Source organism: Orbicella faveolata, unplaced genomic scaffold (genome assembly GCF_042242905.1).
Source record: "Orbicella faveolata isolate gen_17 unplaced genomic scaffold, um_ofav_v1 contig_4, whole genome shotgun sequence".
Classification (NCBI taxonomy): domain Eukaryota; kingdom Metazoa; phylum Cnidaria; class Anthozoa; order Scleractinia; family Merulinidae; genus Orbicella; species Orbicella faveolata.
In genome coordinates, this window is record NW_028301569.1 from 2189234 (window position 1) to 2203762 (window position 14529).

Sequence of the window (14529 nt, forward strand, 5' to 3'; positions counted from 1 at the left end):
GATAAACAAATCAGACTCCCGCTGCGCGGTCGTCCGATTTTGTTATCACTCGTATGATTACAGACCGAATTGGACTCCACTCAGTCCTGTTACCATTACTAATTAATTTGAAGAAGTGAATTTTTCATTGACAGTTTTAGAAACTAGGTTAAGCGTTTCAATCACGAATAAAACACGTTTTAGCACGCAAGTTGCTGTCGCCATGTTATAAAAGAATTGGTTGATGCTGTTAGCTGTGGGTATGTGTAGTTATGGATGCACTTGGGAAGTTCGTAGAGCACTCAAGAAGCTAGAGTTGGTCTCGGCGCCTCGAGCAACTCTTACGCGTCTTCCGTACTCTCCAAACTTCCCGCTTGCATCAATAACTCGATATACGCACGCTAAGCATGAACCAATTCATTATAACAGCTGAAGTTGTCTTCGTGTCACTTTGCTTCAGAAGATCGCAGTTATTCTTTTTGCTTCCGTTTTTGGTCCATTTATTGAAATTTGACTCGTGTCCAAGCAGTGGCGCGCCTTGTATCACTCAGCGGTCAAACTGGCGAAGCTTGTGCAGTTTCCCGCGTAAACTGCCGCCGTTTTGAAGTCAAAACACTGGACTGACAAACTAATAGTATCTTTGTACGCAATGTGTCTAGGTAATTTTATTATGCCTTGTATGTCTTGGTATAATAATTTATTTCTTATAAACTCTGGTATATGTACTAATGACGCTTCAAACTCATTCACTGTGAAGAGGAAGCAACGCCTGACTTACACACAGCATGCAAAGCAAACTTGGGTTATACACCAAAAACGTCTGTTTCTTCAAAGACTTTTATGACACTTTTTGATATTTTGTTATAATTTCAACCCCCGCGCGTTTTTGTTTAGCGGTAACGCCTCGCGGCCCCTGGAACGAGATGGCCCTCACTAAACCTTGTTATGAGGAGTTGTTTCTGAAGATTTAGTAAGTACTGTTTTTTTTTTTATTTCAGAGAAAAGCACTGACGTTTCTGTAACGGAAAAGGCGAACAAATCGAAATACGTGAAATACGACAAGAAGACATTCCTGGGAATCATTGTTGTTGTTGTGGTGTCGTGTATTGTGGTAACCTCAATGGTTTGGCTATTTATTCATTACAATACAGTCTCGTGCGGAAAAAAGAAGTCTCCAAAACGGCGTCCTCAACACGTGTCACATTTTGAAGGGGAATGTTTGGATGACTCGAATGCCAAGGCTTTCCAACATGAAGGCATTAGCTACATTCCTTTGAAGTCATCGAGTTCAAGTAGCACACAAAATAGTCGCGAATCGCCGAGATCAACGGCAACCTTCCTGACGTCTTCCGAGTCTGCGCAAGGACCGTGTATGAACCTCGCGTCAAGTTCGGAAAACGCTTCGGGTTCTGAAGAGAAATCGTCCACAGTGGAAAACATCTCCTCAGAAAACTCCTTTAAAGGCAGCCATAGTTCTTTGACATCTTCTTGTCAATCAGATGCATGTCTTCCCAGTTATCAGCAGGTTGTGACTTCAGCGCAAATTCATGTTTCTGATAGTGACTCTGAGAAACAGAGACCGACTACAGCTGGGTCTAGAAGGAAAAAATCTCAAACCGAAGATCCAGGTGGAGGCCTTGGCCAACTCAAACTAGACATTTCTAAAAGTACTAATTGCCACAAAGAGACTTCGTTACCTCAGAGACCATTGCCAACAAATGGCGACAGCGAGGCTTCTCCAGTTGATGTGAATAAGGACGTTTCCGTGACAATTTATCAGCTCACAAGCACGGACACCTCTTGCGTGACGGATGGTGTAAACTGTTCATCGACAGAAACATAGTATTCTTTGTCTTTACATATATGTATATACCTATGTGTGCAGCAGCGCAGAAGTCGCGCGGAAGCCACTCGATGAAGTTCTCTACGTTTGTTTACGATATTCGCAGACGCTCATTTCTACACTTGACTTATTCATTGACTAAGCAAATTCATAGAAAGCTTCATTGCTTGGTAATGGTGCGACGGATTGTATTCAAGATGTACACTGCTAAAGGAGTCTAGGGTCTTTTACGCGTGGTTCTTGTATCACGATATTTTTCGTCATTAGAAAGCAACATGCTACGACTAGAGCCGACTTCTTTTGCAGACTGTTGGGAGTTAAATTTTAACTGAAAAGACTAGAAGACGACTTCGATTGGAGTTTGAGTAAGGATTTAACATGTCATTGCAAAATGGATGTAGTAATATAATATATTGTGCATTTTGTATATAGGAAACTCAATTTTTTATTCCTACGACAGATATTTACACTTTCTATTTGATACTCATCATCTAGATAAGTGTTTTGTGGAAATGAAATTTACCACATTAACAAAGATGGCAAGGAAAATTTCGTACAAAGTACTCCTTTTCCACTGAGGACACTCGAACCATGTACCTTTTGGTATTTTTTGCCCTTTTTTTCAGTGACTGCAACATGAGGGATCTTCATGGTATGTTAATACAGTAGTAGCACTTTTACACTGCAATTTTACATCAATGAAGAGCCCTCATTCTATAGTCCTCCGAAAAATGTATAAAAAATGTCAAGTGTTCATACTGCTAGTGTTCCAAGGTAGTTTTTGTCATTTGGAACTCGAAACCTTTGGTGATGCATAGAACTTATGAGTACTTTTACTCATGAAATCATCAACTTGTTTTGCAGCTATCACTATACACCCTTTTAGCTTGTGTGGTTTGTTTCCCCATTACAGACCACGTGATATTTTCAAGAGAATTTTTCTTTCATCCATCTAAAAATTATTCCTTTATATACGCACGACTTTTTGAAAATTTGAGAGGAAGAATTCTCAAGAGTATCATCACATGGTCTGGAATGGGGCAACAAACCACCCAAGCTTAAAGGGTCTATTGCCGGCGTTACAGCTGAGGTAGAATAGCGTGTCTTGACAGTATGTAAACGAAGCTAATGGGTCAGTTCAGTTCTAAATACCTAATTCGTTTCGTTTCACTTGTTAACTCCCTGACAGTTGCAATAGCAGGCTTAAAAAATTTAAATTATTAGGGAATTGGCAGTAGTATCAAAGCATCGCTGTGGCTTTCCGAAGTCTTAGTCATTTCAATTTGATAGAAATAAGTCCATTTGTATCCTCCCAAATACTAAGATTTAAAGCTCTGATTAAATTAGTTTGCTAGGTAGTTTATTGACTTACAGTACCATTCATCGCTTTATCAACTTATCAAAATTGTTCATTGTGACGCAGAAATCTAGACGTAGAAGAAGTTTCTTAAATGTCATGAACCTGAATTTACTAGAAAGAAAGGAGAGCATAGTTGGCTAACGGTATCGAATAGTCTGGTAAACCGCGCTCTCTGTCAATCCAAAAGTAGACTTAACTCTCATGGATTTAGGAATGGGTGGGGGGGATAGTAGTCACAACTGAGTGGTCTGAGTGTTAGGAAGCTACATGACCATGAGTCGTATACTATAAATGACTGGTTTACTAGAAGGAAGACCATTTGCGTGATGGGCTTTGTTATACACTTGAAGATGCCATGGAAAACAGTGCTGTGGAATACTCCATGGGGTTTACAGACGTTTGGCTTTAGATTACCATCAGCTAAGCGCCTCTTTCTCGTTCATTTTAGATTACTTCATGTCTACTCAGAAAAAAAAAAAAAAAACACTTTCTATTTTCTCAGACAAGTTTTCCATGTCTTAATATTTATAAGGTGTGATTGTCACTGTTTTAATACTCTGACTCGGGTACATGACACTTAGCGCAAGTTGCCTGTGGTAAAGATTTCGTGACGTGTATTTCTGAAGTGCACATTGCGCATTTCTTTGACTTAAACTGACTTAAGTGTTGGTGTATGTTAACCTCGGACAGACCAGGAGTAGATCCTGGTACGAGCTTGGACGAAAACTTTATTTATTGCAGCAAGAAGCGTCTGGTTGTATAGATTTACTTCCATACTTTACAAATATACAAAGCTGTATTATGAATAAAATGAAAGGAAAAGTATAGTACAATAAAAGAAAAACCAAAATAGAAGTAAGTTGTTGCAGTTGGTTTAGGTGATGGGAGTCGCCATTTTGTAAAACGACACCGAAAAGGCCATTTGGACGAAAGTGACCCGGCAAGAAATCAATTTTCTCCTTCCTGGAATTTTTTAGTTGTTTAATAGAGGCTTTTCTTTAACTTGGCTGAGAAAATTCTAGAGAGGTGGTTATGGAGATTGTCATTGTTGCGTCACACGAATGCATTTGGAACAATCTTCAGATGATGGGGAGGGCATCAGTTAAGAATGCCGCGTCACACCCTTGGCTTGCGGAGGTTCATCAATAAGGCAATACACTTGAAGTTCACTGGAAGAGGCAGGTTGATCTGCGCAAGACGTAAAAAAGATACCGCACGGCCAAAACCGGTCGGACAATTCACAGCAAGGCTGTGTTAACAAAAAGTTGGAAGGCATCTAAATCCGAAAATTTGAATCAGTGTCAACAGATAAAGAACGGTTTAAAATGGTTTTAAGAAACTCACATTATTGAGGGATCTTTTGTAAAAAAAAAATCTAAGTCAACGCGTCGGCTTGTTATGAGCGGATGAGTGCATGAGTGAGTGAGAGATAGTCTAGAGATGTATGTAGGTCACACCAATCAGATTGGGGCTACTATTCTCACTGCATAATAAATTAGCTCATTGCCTATCACATTCCCCATTTTCGCCCATGCTGGTAGCGTCGGTAATGCTTTTCGCCATTTGGAGTTTACATTTGGTCGTTCCGCTTGAAGCGTGGTCTTTTCGTCCTGTACTCCACAGAGACAGTCATCTTTTGCGACCCACCCACCTCCCTTGATGGGAGGGTGGCAAAGGGTTTTAGCGTGACGCGTGATCGCCCCCAAATTAGCAGCGTGATGCGTGATTGGGACCAAACTAGCCGCGTGACGCGGAACAGGACATAACGTAATGCGCGATTTGCTATTTTACAAGCACGGGATGCGTGATTTACGAATGAGATTTCCGTGATAAGTGAACGTCCTTAGAACTAGGATAGCATTCATTCAGAGTAAATAGTCTTAAAAAGGATCATCAAATCGTGGCAGAAGTGACACCAATTTCTGTTCTTTTTCGTCCTTTTCTTGACCTCTGATGTCTTTGATCTTCGTGGACCTTCATGGTCCTATAGGTCCAAACAATGACTATAAGCTTCAGTGTTATTTCTTTCCATTTTGTCGTCCGATCATTTGTGAAGGGTCTGAACGAATTTCGTCCAAAAGGGATGAAACGATAACACACTTTAGAGTTTGGTGTCATTTTATACCGCTCGAGAGGACCGTTGTGTAAGCAACGAGAGACTACACAAGGAAAATGTTTGTGTGCCACTTAATAAAGGTCGTCATCAAGACCTACCTGAACTCAAAAGCCACGTTATATCCTATTGCCTGTATATTAGAGCGTGGCAAAGGTGACGTAAACGTCTTCTCAATTCGTATACAACATCTCTGCCAACTTAGCCTGTGAACAGGCTCCCGATTGTGTTATAGGGGAAGGAAAAACAGGCGGGCAGAGAAAGCCGAGGGTGGTCTGGAGAGGGAAAAATCCCACCCCGCCAGGCTCGCTTCGCTCGCCCTATTTTATTTTTTTGGCGCTCGTCGGGAGCCTGTTCACTTACAGACGATGAAAACTCTGCCAGATTATATCCAGGAACCTCATGGATACAAGCTGATACAGACCGAATCTCCCGGTCTCCCCTACGGATTACCACCTTTATTTTCGGGGGGAAATTATTGGAATAATTGACAAATGGTGTCAAAAGCTTTAGCTAAGTCGAGAAAAACAATAGATGTGATAAGGCCATTGTCGATGTCGAAGTACCATTGATTGGTAGCGTCAAGCAAAGCTGTAGCGGTTGAATGTAACACCGAAAGCCTGATTGATATTTGTTTAGAAAACATTCCTAAGAAAATACGCGCGCTGATTGGTTAAAGGTCGTGTTTCTATAACTCGTTATAGTTCACCACTAAATTTTTTCCGATTGTTATTGGTTTAAATTGATCACGTGACGCGATAGTGTTCATCCGCGGAGAGACACTATCAGGCCATAGTGCCCGTCCCAGGAAAATACCCGGATGGATAGTACTCGTCCATGAACATTTTTTTTTGTATACAAGCGAGCTTATAGAAAATAAACAATTGAAATTGTATTAAATGGGTTTTAGTCTTTTTTTTTCAAATTTTAAATTTGGCTTTCACGGCTTTCCTCTAAATAAGTTGAAAATAATGTAATATAATTTTTGAACTGGCCCGTGGAAGATAATTTAGTGGCTAACAATAAAGACAATAGATTGTTTATGTCTCGGAACTATCGGTCTGATAGTTGCCCCTTGGAAATTGGATGTTCTTAAAACTAGCATATTTGCCCTCGAAGCTTTGCTTCTCGGGTAAGTATTTGTTTTAAGAACATCAAATTTCCGCGGGGGCAACTATCACGCATAGAAATCGAGAGCGAATAATCTAACTGTTTTAGTATAAATCTACTAGTCGTTCAAACCTTTATCTAAATCCTCCTCACAGACACTGAGAAAACGCCAAGAAATGGCCGTCATTTTGTTAACAAGGGCACATTGCTACGCTACTCACTATTTAACAATTAGATTATGAGCTCGAGATTTCTTTGATGAGGCCGAAGGCCGAATCAACTATCACCTCATAGAAATCGAGAGCGAATAATCTAATTGTTTTAGTAGAATTCTAACTGTAATTAACGCAAATAACGGTTTCCAATTATTTTTCTCCGCATTATTGACCTTCAGGCTTTAACAAAATCGCACGTATTGAATTGTCCTTGGTAATTTTGCAGTTGTTTACGCGCGCGCACCCGGTTTTTCAATAATTTCAAGTCAAGAAACCGTCACTTTCCTTTTTTCAGTCGTCTCAGGAATTTAATTATCTATTTACATCTAAACTTTCTTCCAAAACTTCGGAAAAACGATAAAAAAGTCGCATTTCGTGGACGATCGACAGCTACTGCACTCTAATGGCTGATAGTGTACGAGTAGCTTAGTCAATCAGATTGCAGCATTTGCATTAGTATACAAGTAGAATTCTACTAAAACTGGATAGAAACACGGAACATGTTTTCTATTTCTTAATTAGCAATTTGTTATCCGAACGGTATAAACAGAGTTGGTTGCAAACAAGCCTTTCCATAATTTTAGAAATAGAAGATAGAATGGAAATTGGACGATAATTGTTAGGATTTGTGTTACTGTTGCTCTTGTGGAGTGGAAAAACCTTCGCAATTTTTCAATCACTAGGAATATAACCACTAGCGATAGCATTGTTAGTAAACAAAGGGGCTCGGCAATAATATTCGCTGCGACCTTGAGTAATTTGTTTGGAATTCGATCGAGACCGGCAGATTTATTAGTGACCGTTTAATTTAGCTCTGTCTCTCCTGACAGTAAGTGCCGTGATGTCACGAGTGAGCCAAGGAGAAGCCTTCTGACGAACTCGCTTTGTTTTTGGCGGAGCGTGTTGGTCAGCTACAGAAAGAAACATTTTTTTTCCAGGTATTCCACAAATTTTCAGGATCATCGTAATGTTTCAGAGTTTCCTAAGGGAGCTTGGCTAAACCATTACGGAATGTTACGCCGCAAAATGTCATAATCGCCGCAAAATTTAAGGCTAACGCAAAATGTATTAACATCAACGCAAAATGTAATAAAGTTATCAACGCGAAATGTAATAACTTTCCAACGCAAATTGTAACAACTTTTTTAACGCAAAATGTAATAACTCAAATTGTAATAACTCCTGAATTGCAAGTATGTTCAACTTAGTCAAAAATTATTAACAGTATCGTGATTCTGACTTTTCGGAACCCGAATAACCTGTACATACTAGGCCTACTAGTTTTATTATGAGTTCTACACACCCTCGAATCAAAATAAGAAAGATGTTCCTTTTCCACGTTGGTTGAACGAGGAAGGGGTGTGCGTGAGGGAGCGGGAGGACCTTGTTTTGTGTGAAGCTTTATGAAATTATCCACAAATGCATGTTCTTTTTTCTCATACAAAGCTATGGCTGATTGATTTTACCATTGATTGATTGCCATGAGATTGTTAAAGAAACTTTGGCTTCCCAATGAGAGGTTTACCTTAATTTAAATAACACATGATTGAAAGTCAGTGTAATTGCCGTGAATCTCTCTGTAAGCAGTTGGTAAAGGGGTAGAAAAAAGAAAAGTACAAAAGAAATATTGAAATCCATGTTATTGTCTTCAAAGTAATATAAAGATCCTCGCTTTTATTTTCAATTCTCTTCAAAAATGCCTCAAGAAAACTCAACAGTATGTCACAACATTTTTTTTCTCTAGAAGATTTGTTACTTTAATTTCGAAAACACTAATAACTTGAACGTTTATTTGGGAACAATAACAATAACAACGCATGAACGTAACAATATCTGCGAAACTATTTTGTGATTCAAAAAAAGGTTCAATCAATTTTAATTTAATTACTTAAAAGCACTAAATCAATCCAAGGTTCGTGACGGAAGGCACATTGAATACAGTTATTATTGTTGGCATCATTGATGGCTCTTCCGTTTCCAATAAATGTTTGAAACAGAGAACCAACCGTTTCCTAACGCAAAGAAGCTGAGCCACGCGCTTGCCCACAGAACAGAGTTAATAATTTCCTTTAACCTCAAAACAGCACCACTATTTTTTCCTTTTCAGGTCACTCCACTGAAATAGAGTCTGCACTGAGATTTTTGTAAAACTTTGCCTATTGATTGTCTATATTATAGGAAATTAAACTTTGAAATAAAAATGAGGGGTCCCCATGTTCGTTTAGGAGCAACAGCACCTTGTTTATACCCAATAAATCCTTATAATAGCACCACGATTGTAGTCACGATTGCTTGCCAAATTCACGTTTCCGACGATTGTTTTTTGTTCTACACTGAGAATCGGTCCATATTTATTTTACACAGAGACATTTATTACTCAATTCAAAACAACAGAAAAAAATGATGGGTCACCATACTCGTTTGCGAGAAAATGACGATTTACCACTATGGCGAGGACCAGCCGTAAAGAAAAAACCGCCATTTTTTCATGCGCGCGCGCTAGTCACGCGTTAAATTATGCGCAGTAGGGATGCGCGATGCAATACCGGGGAATGACCTTAAGAGGATAATTTTGCGCACACTAATGTGTCGAATGTCTGTAACGTTGTTTAGTTCTGGGATGTACACTCGAGGCAGCGGTTCTCGGTCGACAATATTTCCAAAAAAACCTGGAAACAGCTCTCAAAGAGGAACGCATGTACGGATACAAACGTAGTGGTTGTCGTACAATTTCCTCTAAAATGTCTGGGTTTAAATAAGGCTCTGTGGATGACGAGAGATCGTTTAGTCCGTTCTGGCACGCTTCATCACAGTCCCCGGAGTCTTGTCCGCCCACAGACACTTGATCGTCTTCCCCAGAGTTCTGTCTGTCCACAGATGCTCGATCGCCATCCCCATAGTTTATTCCGCCCACAGACTCTTGATCATCGTACCCAGTTTTCTGTCTGCTAGCAGACGCTTGATGAAAGTGAAGAATGATCAGCGCAGTAAATTTTCCAATTTAAGCAACTGGAAAGAAGAAGCCTGAAAAAATCGGGCTTCAAAGGGATTCGAACCCGTGACCTCCGCGATACCGGTGCGATGCTCTACCAACTGAGCTATGAAGCCACACATTGGGAGCGAGGTCATTTAATTGAGTTCATATCTACATCAGACGCTTGATTATCGTCACCGGATTTCTGTTTGTCCACGCATACCTCAATACCGTTTACAGGGTTTTCTCCCTTCTCGGACGAAGACACACCACTACAGGGAGCACTGTAACCAACATCTGCTAAACACTCAGCCTCATTATCAATCTAATTCATTCAAATTATGTTCATCTGTTAAACAAACATAATGTTCTTCGTCATCCTCGGCAAAATGCCCTAAAATGAATGTACACATCGGGTTTGCAGCCACTGAAGAAACAGTAGTTTCGTACCCAGGACCATTAGACGATAGAACTTGGAACGCGACATTGTACAGATTGGAAGCGGCCTGAAGCGTTGTGTGGTCACCAAATGTACCATTTGGGGACATTGAAGAAAGATATGTAGGCCACGGCAGATCTGTAAAATTTTGCAGTGGTGTCCCTTTGCCAGCAGTGGGGTTATTATTAAGGTAATTGACAATATCTTCCCGCATCGTGTGGTTGGACCGGTGAATTCCTATGCTGTTTAAAAGTTTGCAAATAGCTGCAAACTGGCAGTTTCCATCTTTTGGGGATCAAAGAAAATAACGAAATGGGCCGAGCCTGCTCGATCTTCAAATAAGGACCTCTGGTTCTCATAACTATGGAAATATTTTTTTGCGGTGGGCTTTTTTCTTTTTTTCTTCTCGCGAACATTTTGTTGCAGCTTTTCGTTTTCATTTTTCTCTTTCCATGGTTAGACTAGTCATGTCACTTACAGAAATCCATTTCTCAATCAACTTCCCCGTCGTTGGTGAAACAAACTTGACCTTATATTTATGCTTAGGTACATTTCTGTCAACAACATCAGCCTTTAATACGTGTCTTTTAGATACAGATTTTGTTGCCGAGGGATAGCGAATCAGTACAGTCTCGCCTACTTCGTAAACTGATGGTGGATTGTTTCTTTCTCCACGTGCCATCATACGTTGGGCACATTTTCTTGTTGCTGATGACGCCAAATTCCTGATTACACGAAGATTTGTCTCACGTTCTGAATAGTCTTTCGAACGAGGGTGTATCATGCTGTGATATTTTTTGGAAGTCATATCCCATTCTTCTGCATTTGGGTTTCCCTTACTGTCAACGTTCGGCTTACGTCCATAATAAATCTAAAATGGAGATTTCCAGGAGAGCTCTTCCTTCGGGTCAAGGTTTAAAGGTCTAGCGTAGTCTGGAAGTGACTTGATCCAATTCACACCCGCCTTTCCCATGACCAGGAGGTCGTGCATGATCTTCTTTTTAAAAGATCGATGTGCTCGTTCTACTTTTCCTTGCGATTGCGGGTGATAGGGACGACCTTTAACAACTTTTATGCCTAGCTTTTTACACAACGCCGCCACCGCTCCTTCAAATTCACGCTCCTGGGGCCCGTTTCTTGAAAACTCCGGAAACTTTTCGGGCCCGAAAAGCCATTTCTAGTTAATCGGCATTTAAAGACAGAGAGGTGTATACGCCTGGAACTTCTTGTACGGAATGGAACCTCTGTTTCTATTAAGAATATGTGAATAGATTAGCTCTGTAGTCATAAAGTTTAAGATTTTGCTACGGCTTTCCAGGTGGGAAAACTTTTCGGGAGCTTCGAGAAACGGGCCCCTGGTCGCGCTGGATCACGCGCGAGGCCCCATGCTCTGTGTAAATACGAAGAAGTTCACGCGCCACCTGGGAGCTCTTCTTTGTTTGCAATGGTACTAACCAATGGTAGCGGCTGAACACATCAATAATTGATAGCACATATCTGTATGTCTTTCCCTTGTACTTAGTACGCAATCTGTTCATATCCACCAAGTCAATTTGATGGCGAATCTGGACCGTTCGGCCCGAACCGGTCGAAGTCTTGCTTTGTTTTCAAAACGAACGTTGAGCCTTTGGTGGACTGACGATTTTGCAAGCACTCTCTGGACATCTCGTTCCGCGACGCCACTATAGCTGTTTCAGGGGCACCCAGCGGATCGTTTCGGTAAATTATCTGTTCGGAAGGCCTTTAATCCCCTCTGATTTGCTAAAGAGAATTGTCACCTCGAACTTTCGTGATTTGAGAAATTTAATGTCTGTTGTTCTTGGATTGTTAAAAATGTCGTTTTGGGAACCGAAAAAAGGTCAGCTATTATTTTCGGAAAGGCGATAAGACCTAAGGTTTTCGGGGAATGGACAAAAAGTCCCTAATAAATTCGAGAATACTCAAGTTCCCCTAGAATAACCGAACAGATAAATTTTTTTTTAGCGCAACCTGAAACTAACCTACAGAACTTTAAAAGTACTCCAGATAGCCTAAAACAGCGTTTAAAAGCATTTGAGCGAAAGCGATCGTTGGGTGCCCCTGCTGTTTTTAAGTTTGTGATATATATTTCGTACTCCTGATCCTTTCGAAGACTTATACATCTTTTTCACGACGTCACTAACGCCCTCTTCCTTAACCACGCTCTTTCCATCATAAGTTTCAAATAGTTTATGTTTGATTGGTTGTTAATTATGTTTGAATAATCGATGAAAGACCAAGAATATTGATGACACGACGAGCTCAACAAGTTGTTTACCTGTCTCACTTTGTTTTCAAATCCGTCAGTAGGAAAATTAATTTCTAGTTTATGGTTTGGAAATATATATTTCCTTTAAATAATTTACTTTGGAATCTTTACTTTGATTGGTTGTTAATTGTGCGGCTGGTGTCTAAAAATCTCTCCTCATAAGTAATTCAGACCTTGACAGGAAGTGCGTAGTAAGTAATTTCTCTTAAAGTGTTTCGTAGTAAAAAAGTCTCACCCTTAGTATTTTTTTCTTGATATTACTAAACTAAGAGCTGAACTTTGCAGGGATACTAAGAATTTACGATGTAAAACATGGGCATGGAAATTATGCTATCTGAAAAACAGGCCATTTCCGGTTGCTTCCCATATGCTTCAAATAGGACCACGTTGTGATAACAGCCATAGGCTATCAAAAAATTCTCGTGAGCTAATGTTTTCACCCATAAGCGCCTAAGGATAGGGCATTACAAATATGGTTTTGGGTTTGTCTGAAATTAATTGTACGTTGCTAAAAGAGAAATTGAAAAGTGGCCAAAATTACACTGAAAATAAGCCTTTGGGGACCCCTTAGGGGCTGATATCCAGAACTCGGCTAAAAAATGGTCATTGAAGCTGAAACTTTGGCATATTATATAAGTCCACGTAACGACTTTGTGCACCAATTTTAAGCGAAATCGGTCAACCTTCAATTCCAAGTCTGCCCCGATCTCTCAGGCAGAAGCTCTTAAATCCTCTGTTGATGGGAAGAGAGTAACCTGATGTCACTGTATTGGACTTGGAAGAAAACTCATTTGGGCATGCAGACTCAGACTCCAAAATATCCTAACTAGAGATATTACGGATTGTAAAGGAAATGTTTTTAACTGAGTGGACTAAGAGAGCTGTGCCCTTTCCGTTCAAGTGAATACCATCGTCATTACGATGGTTATCTAAAATGTTTGAATAATCGATGAAAGACCAAGAATATTGATGACACGACGAGCTCAACAAGTTGTTTACCTGTCTCACTTTGTTTTTGAGTGTGGAATCACGACGACAAATGATGCTGGAAACGAAACCTTGCGTTTTTTAGCTGAGCCTTCAGCTTCATTTGCTAATTCTATGATGTTGTCTGCTACTGAGCGAGGATCACGACTAAAGTCGTTTGTTCCGATGTGGATTACCACTTGATCTGGATCTTTCGCTAAACTTGGAACCATGTAATAGAGAGAATAAGCATGACGTTACGTCAAACGGCAAACGGCAAAAATGAAATTTTTGCCGTCTGTCTTCAGCTGTCTATACAGTAGAGTGAAAATATTTGGGTTAGCCTTCGTTATAACACTGGTAACATATAACTAATATTAAACTTGATAGAGGTCCTTAAAGAGTTCCACTCCTAAATTTTTATTTTGTTTGCGGTGTTTATTTATGATGCATTTCTCCTTTGCGCGGGACCTCCGATTTTTTCCTCTGTGGACTCATTGAAGAACGCTTTCTGATTATTGACTTCATTAGAAGCCTAGGAAGCTTAGGCCCGGCCGTCCACACTACACTGAAGCAATTTAAAAACACAACAATCACCGGTTGTTTTATATCCTTGTTTGAGGAAATCTCGGCCAGGGAAATCACGTGATTCTCCTCACGCTATCGTGTTCGAAAAGGTCTGTTTTAATACGTTTTCCGTCCACAAGAAAACTCAAAGCCAGCGTTTTCAAATTCCTCCGGTTTGAAGAGCGTTTTCGAAAAGCTCTGTTTTCGTGACGGATTACTCTCGACCGTAGGCCTAACCGTAGAAATAAAGCTGTGTGCGTTTTTAAATTTCTCCGGCGTAGTGTGGACGGAGTCTGGCGCACACCACGACGTCAATGAGCACCACCAAACAAAAGGTTTAATGAGCAAAACGATGATTGTAAAGTGTGTTCAGTAAACCTTTGTACATTTCATAGCCGTCCTCTGCAAAACAACCAAGGCAAAATGACCGCGAACGCGAACGGTGAGTCGAACTGCTAATTTTTCGTATTTCCATTTACAATTGAACGCCGTCATTACATATTTAGCCTGAGCGAGATTTTAGAGCCATAGGTATTCTGGGGCTAGGTGGAAAACGCGGCGGGGGGGGGGGGGAGGGGGGGGGGGGCGGGGTACGGGATCTCGGGGTGTGGAAAACGCGGGGTCTGGTGTAAAACGCGGGGTACCATTTTTTTCGCCAAAATATGAATTTTCCTCA

At 40.5% G+C, this 14529-nt stretch overlaps 1 protein-coding gene across 1 annotated transcript in view; it reads left to right on the top strand.

The window, feature by feature from the left end:
* The window catches only part of LOC110055353 (uncharacterized), a 37401-nt gene extending 33364 nt beyond the window's left edge, over nt 1-4037 (top strand). Inside the window, exon 21 of the mRNA XM_020761738.2 lies at nt 978-4037. Within this exon, the coding sequence (XP_020617397.1) occupies nt 978-1822 (845 nt within the window). The 3' untranslated portion in view covers nt 1823-4037. The remainder of the gene's footprint in view (nt 1-977) is intronic.
* Nucleotides 4038-14529: the final 10492 nt, after the last annotated feature.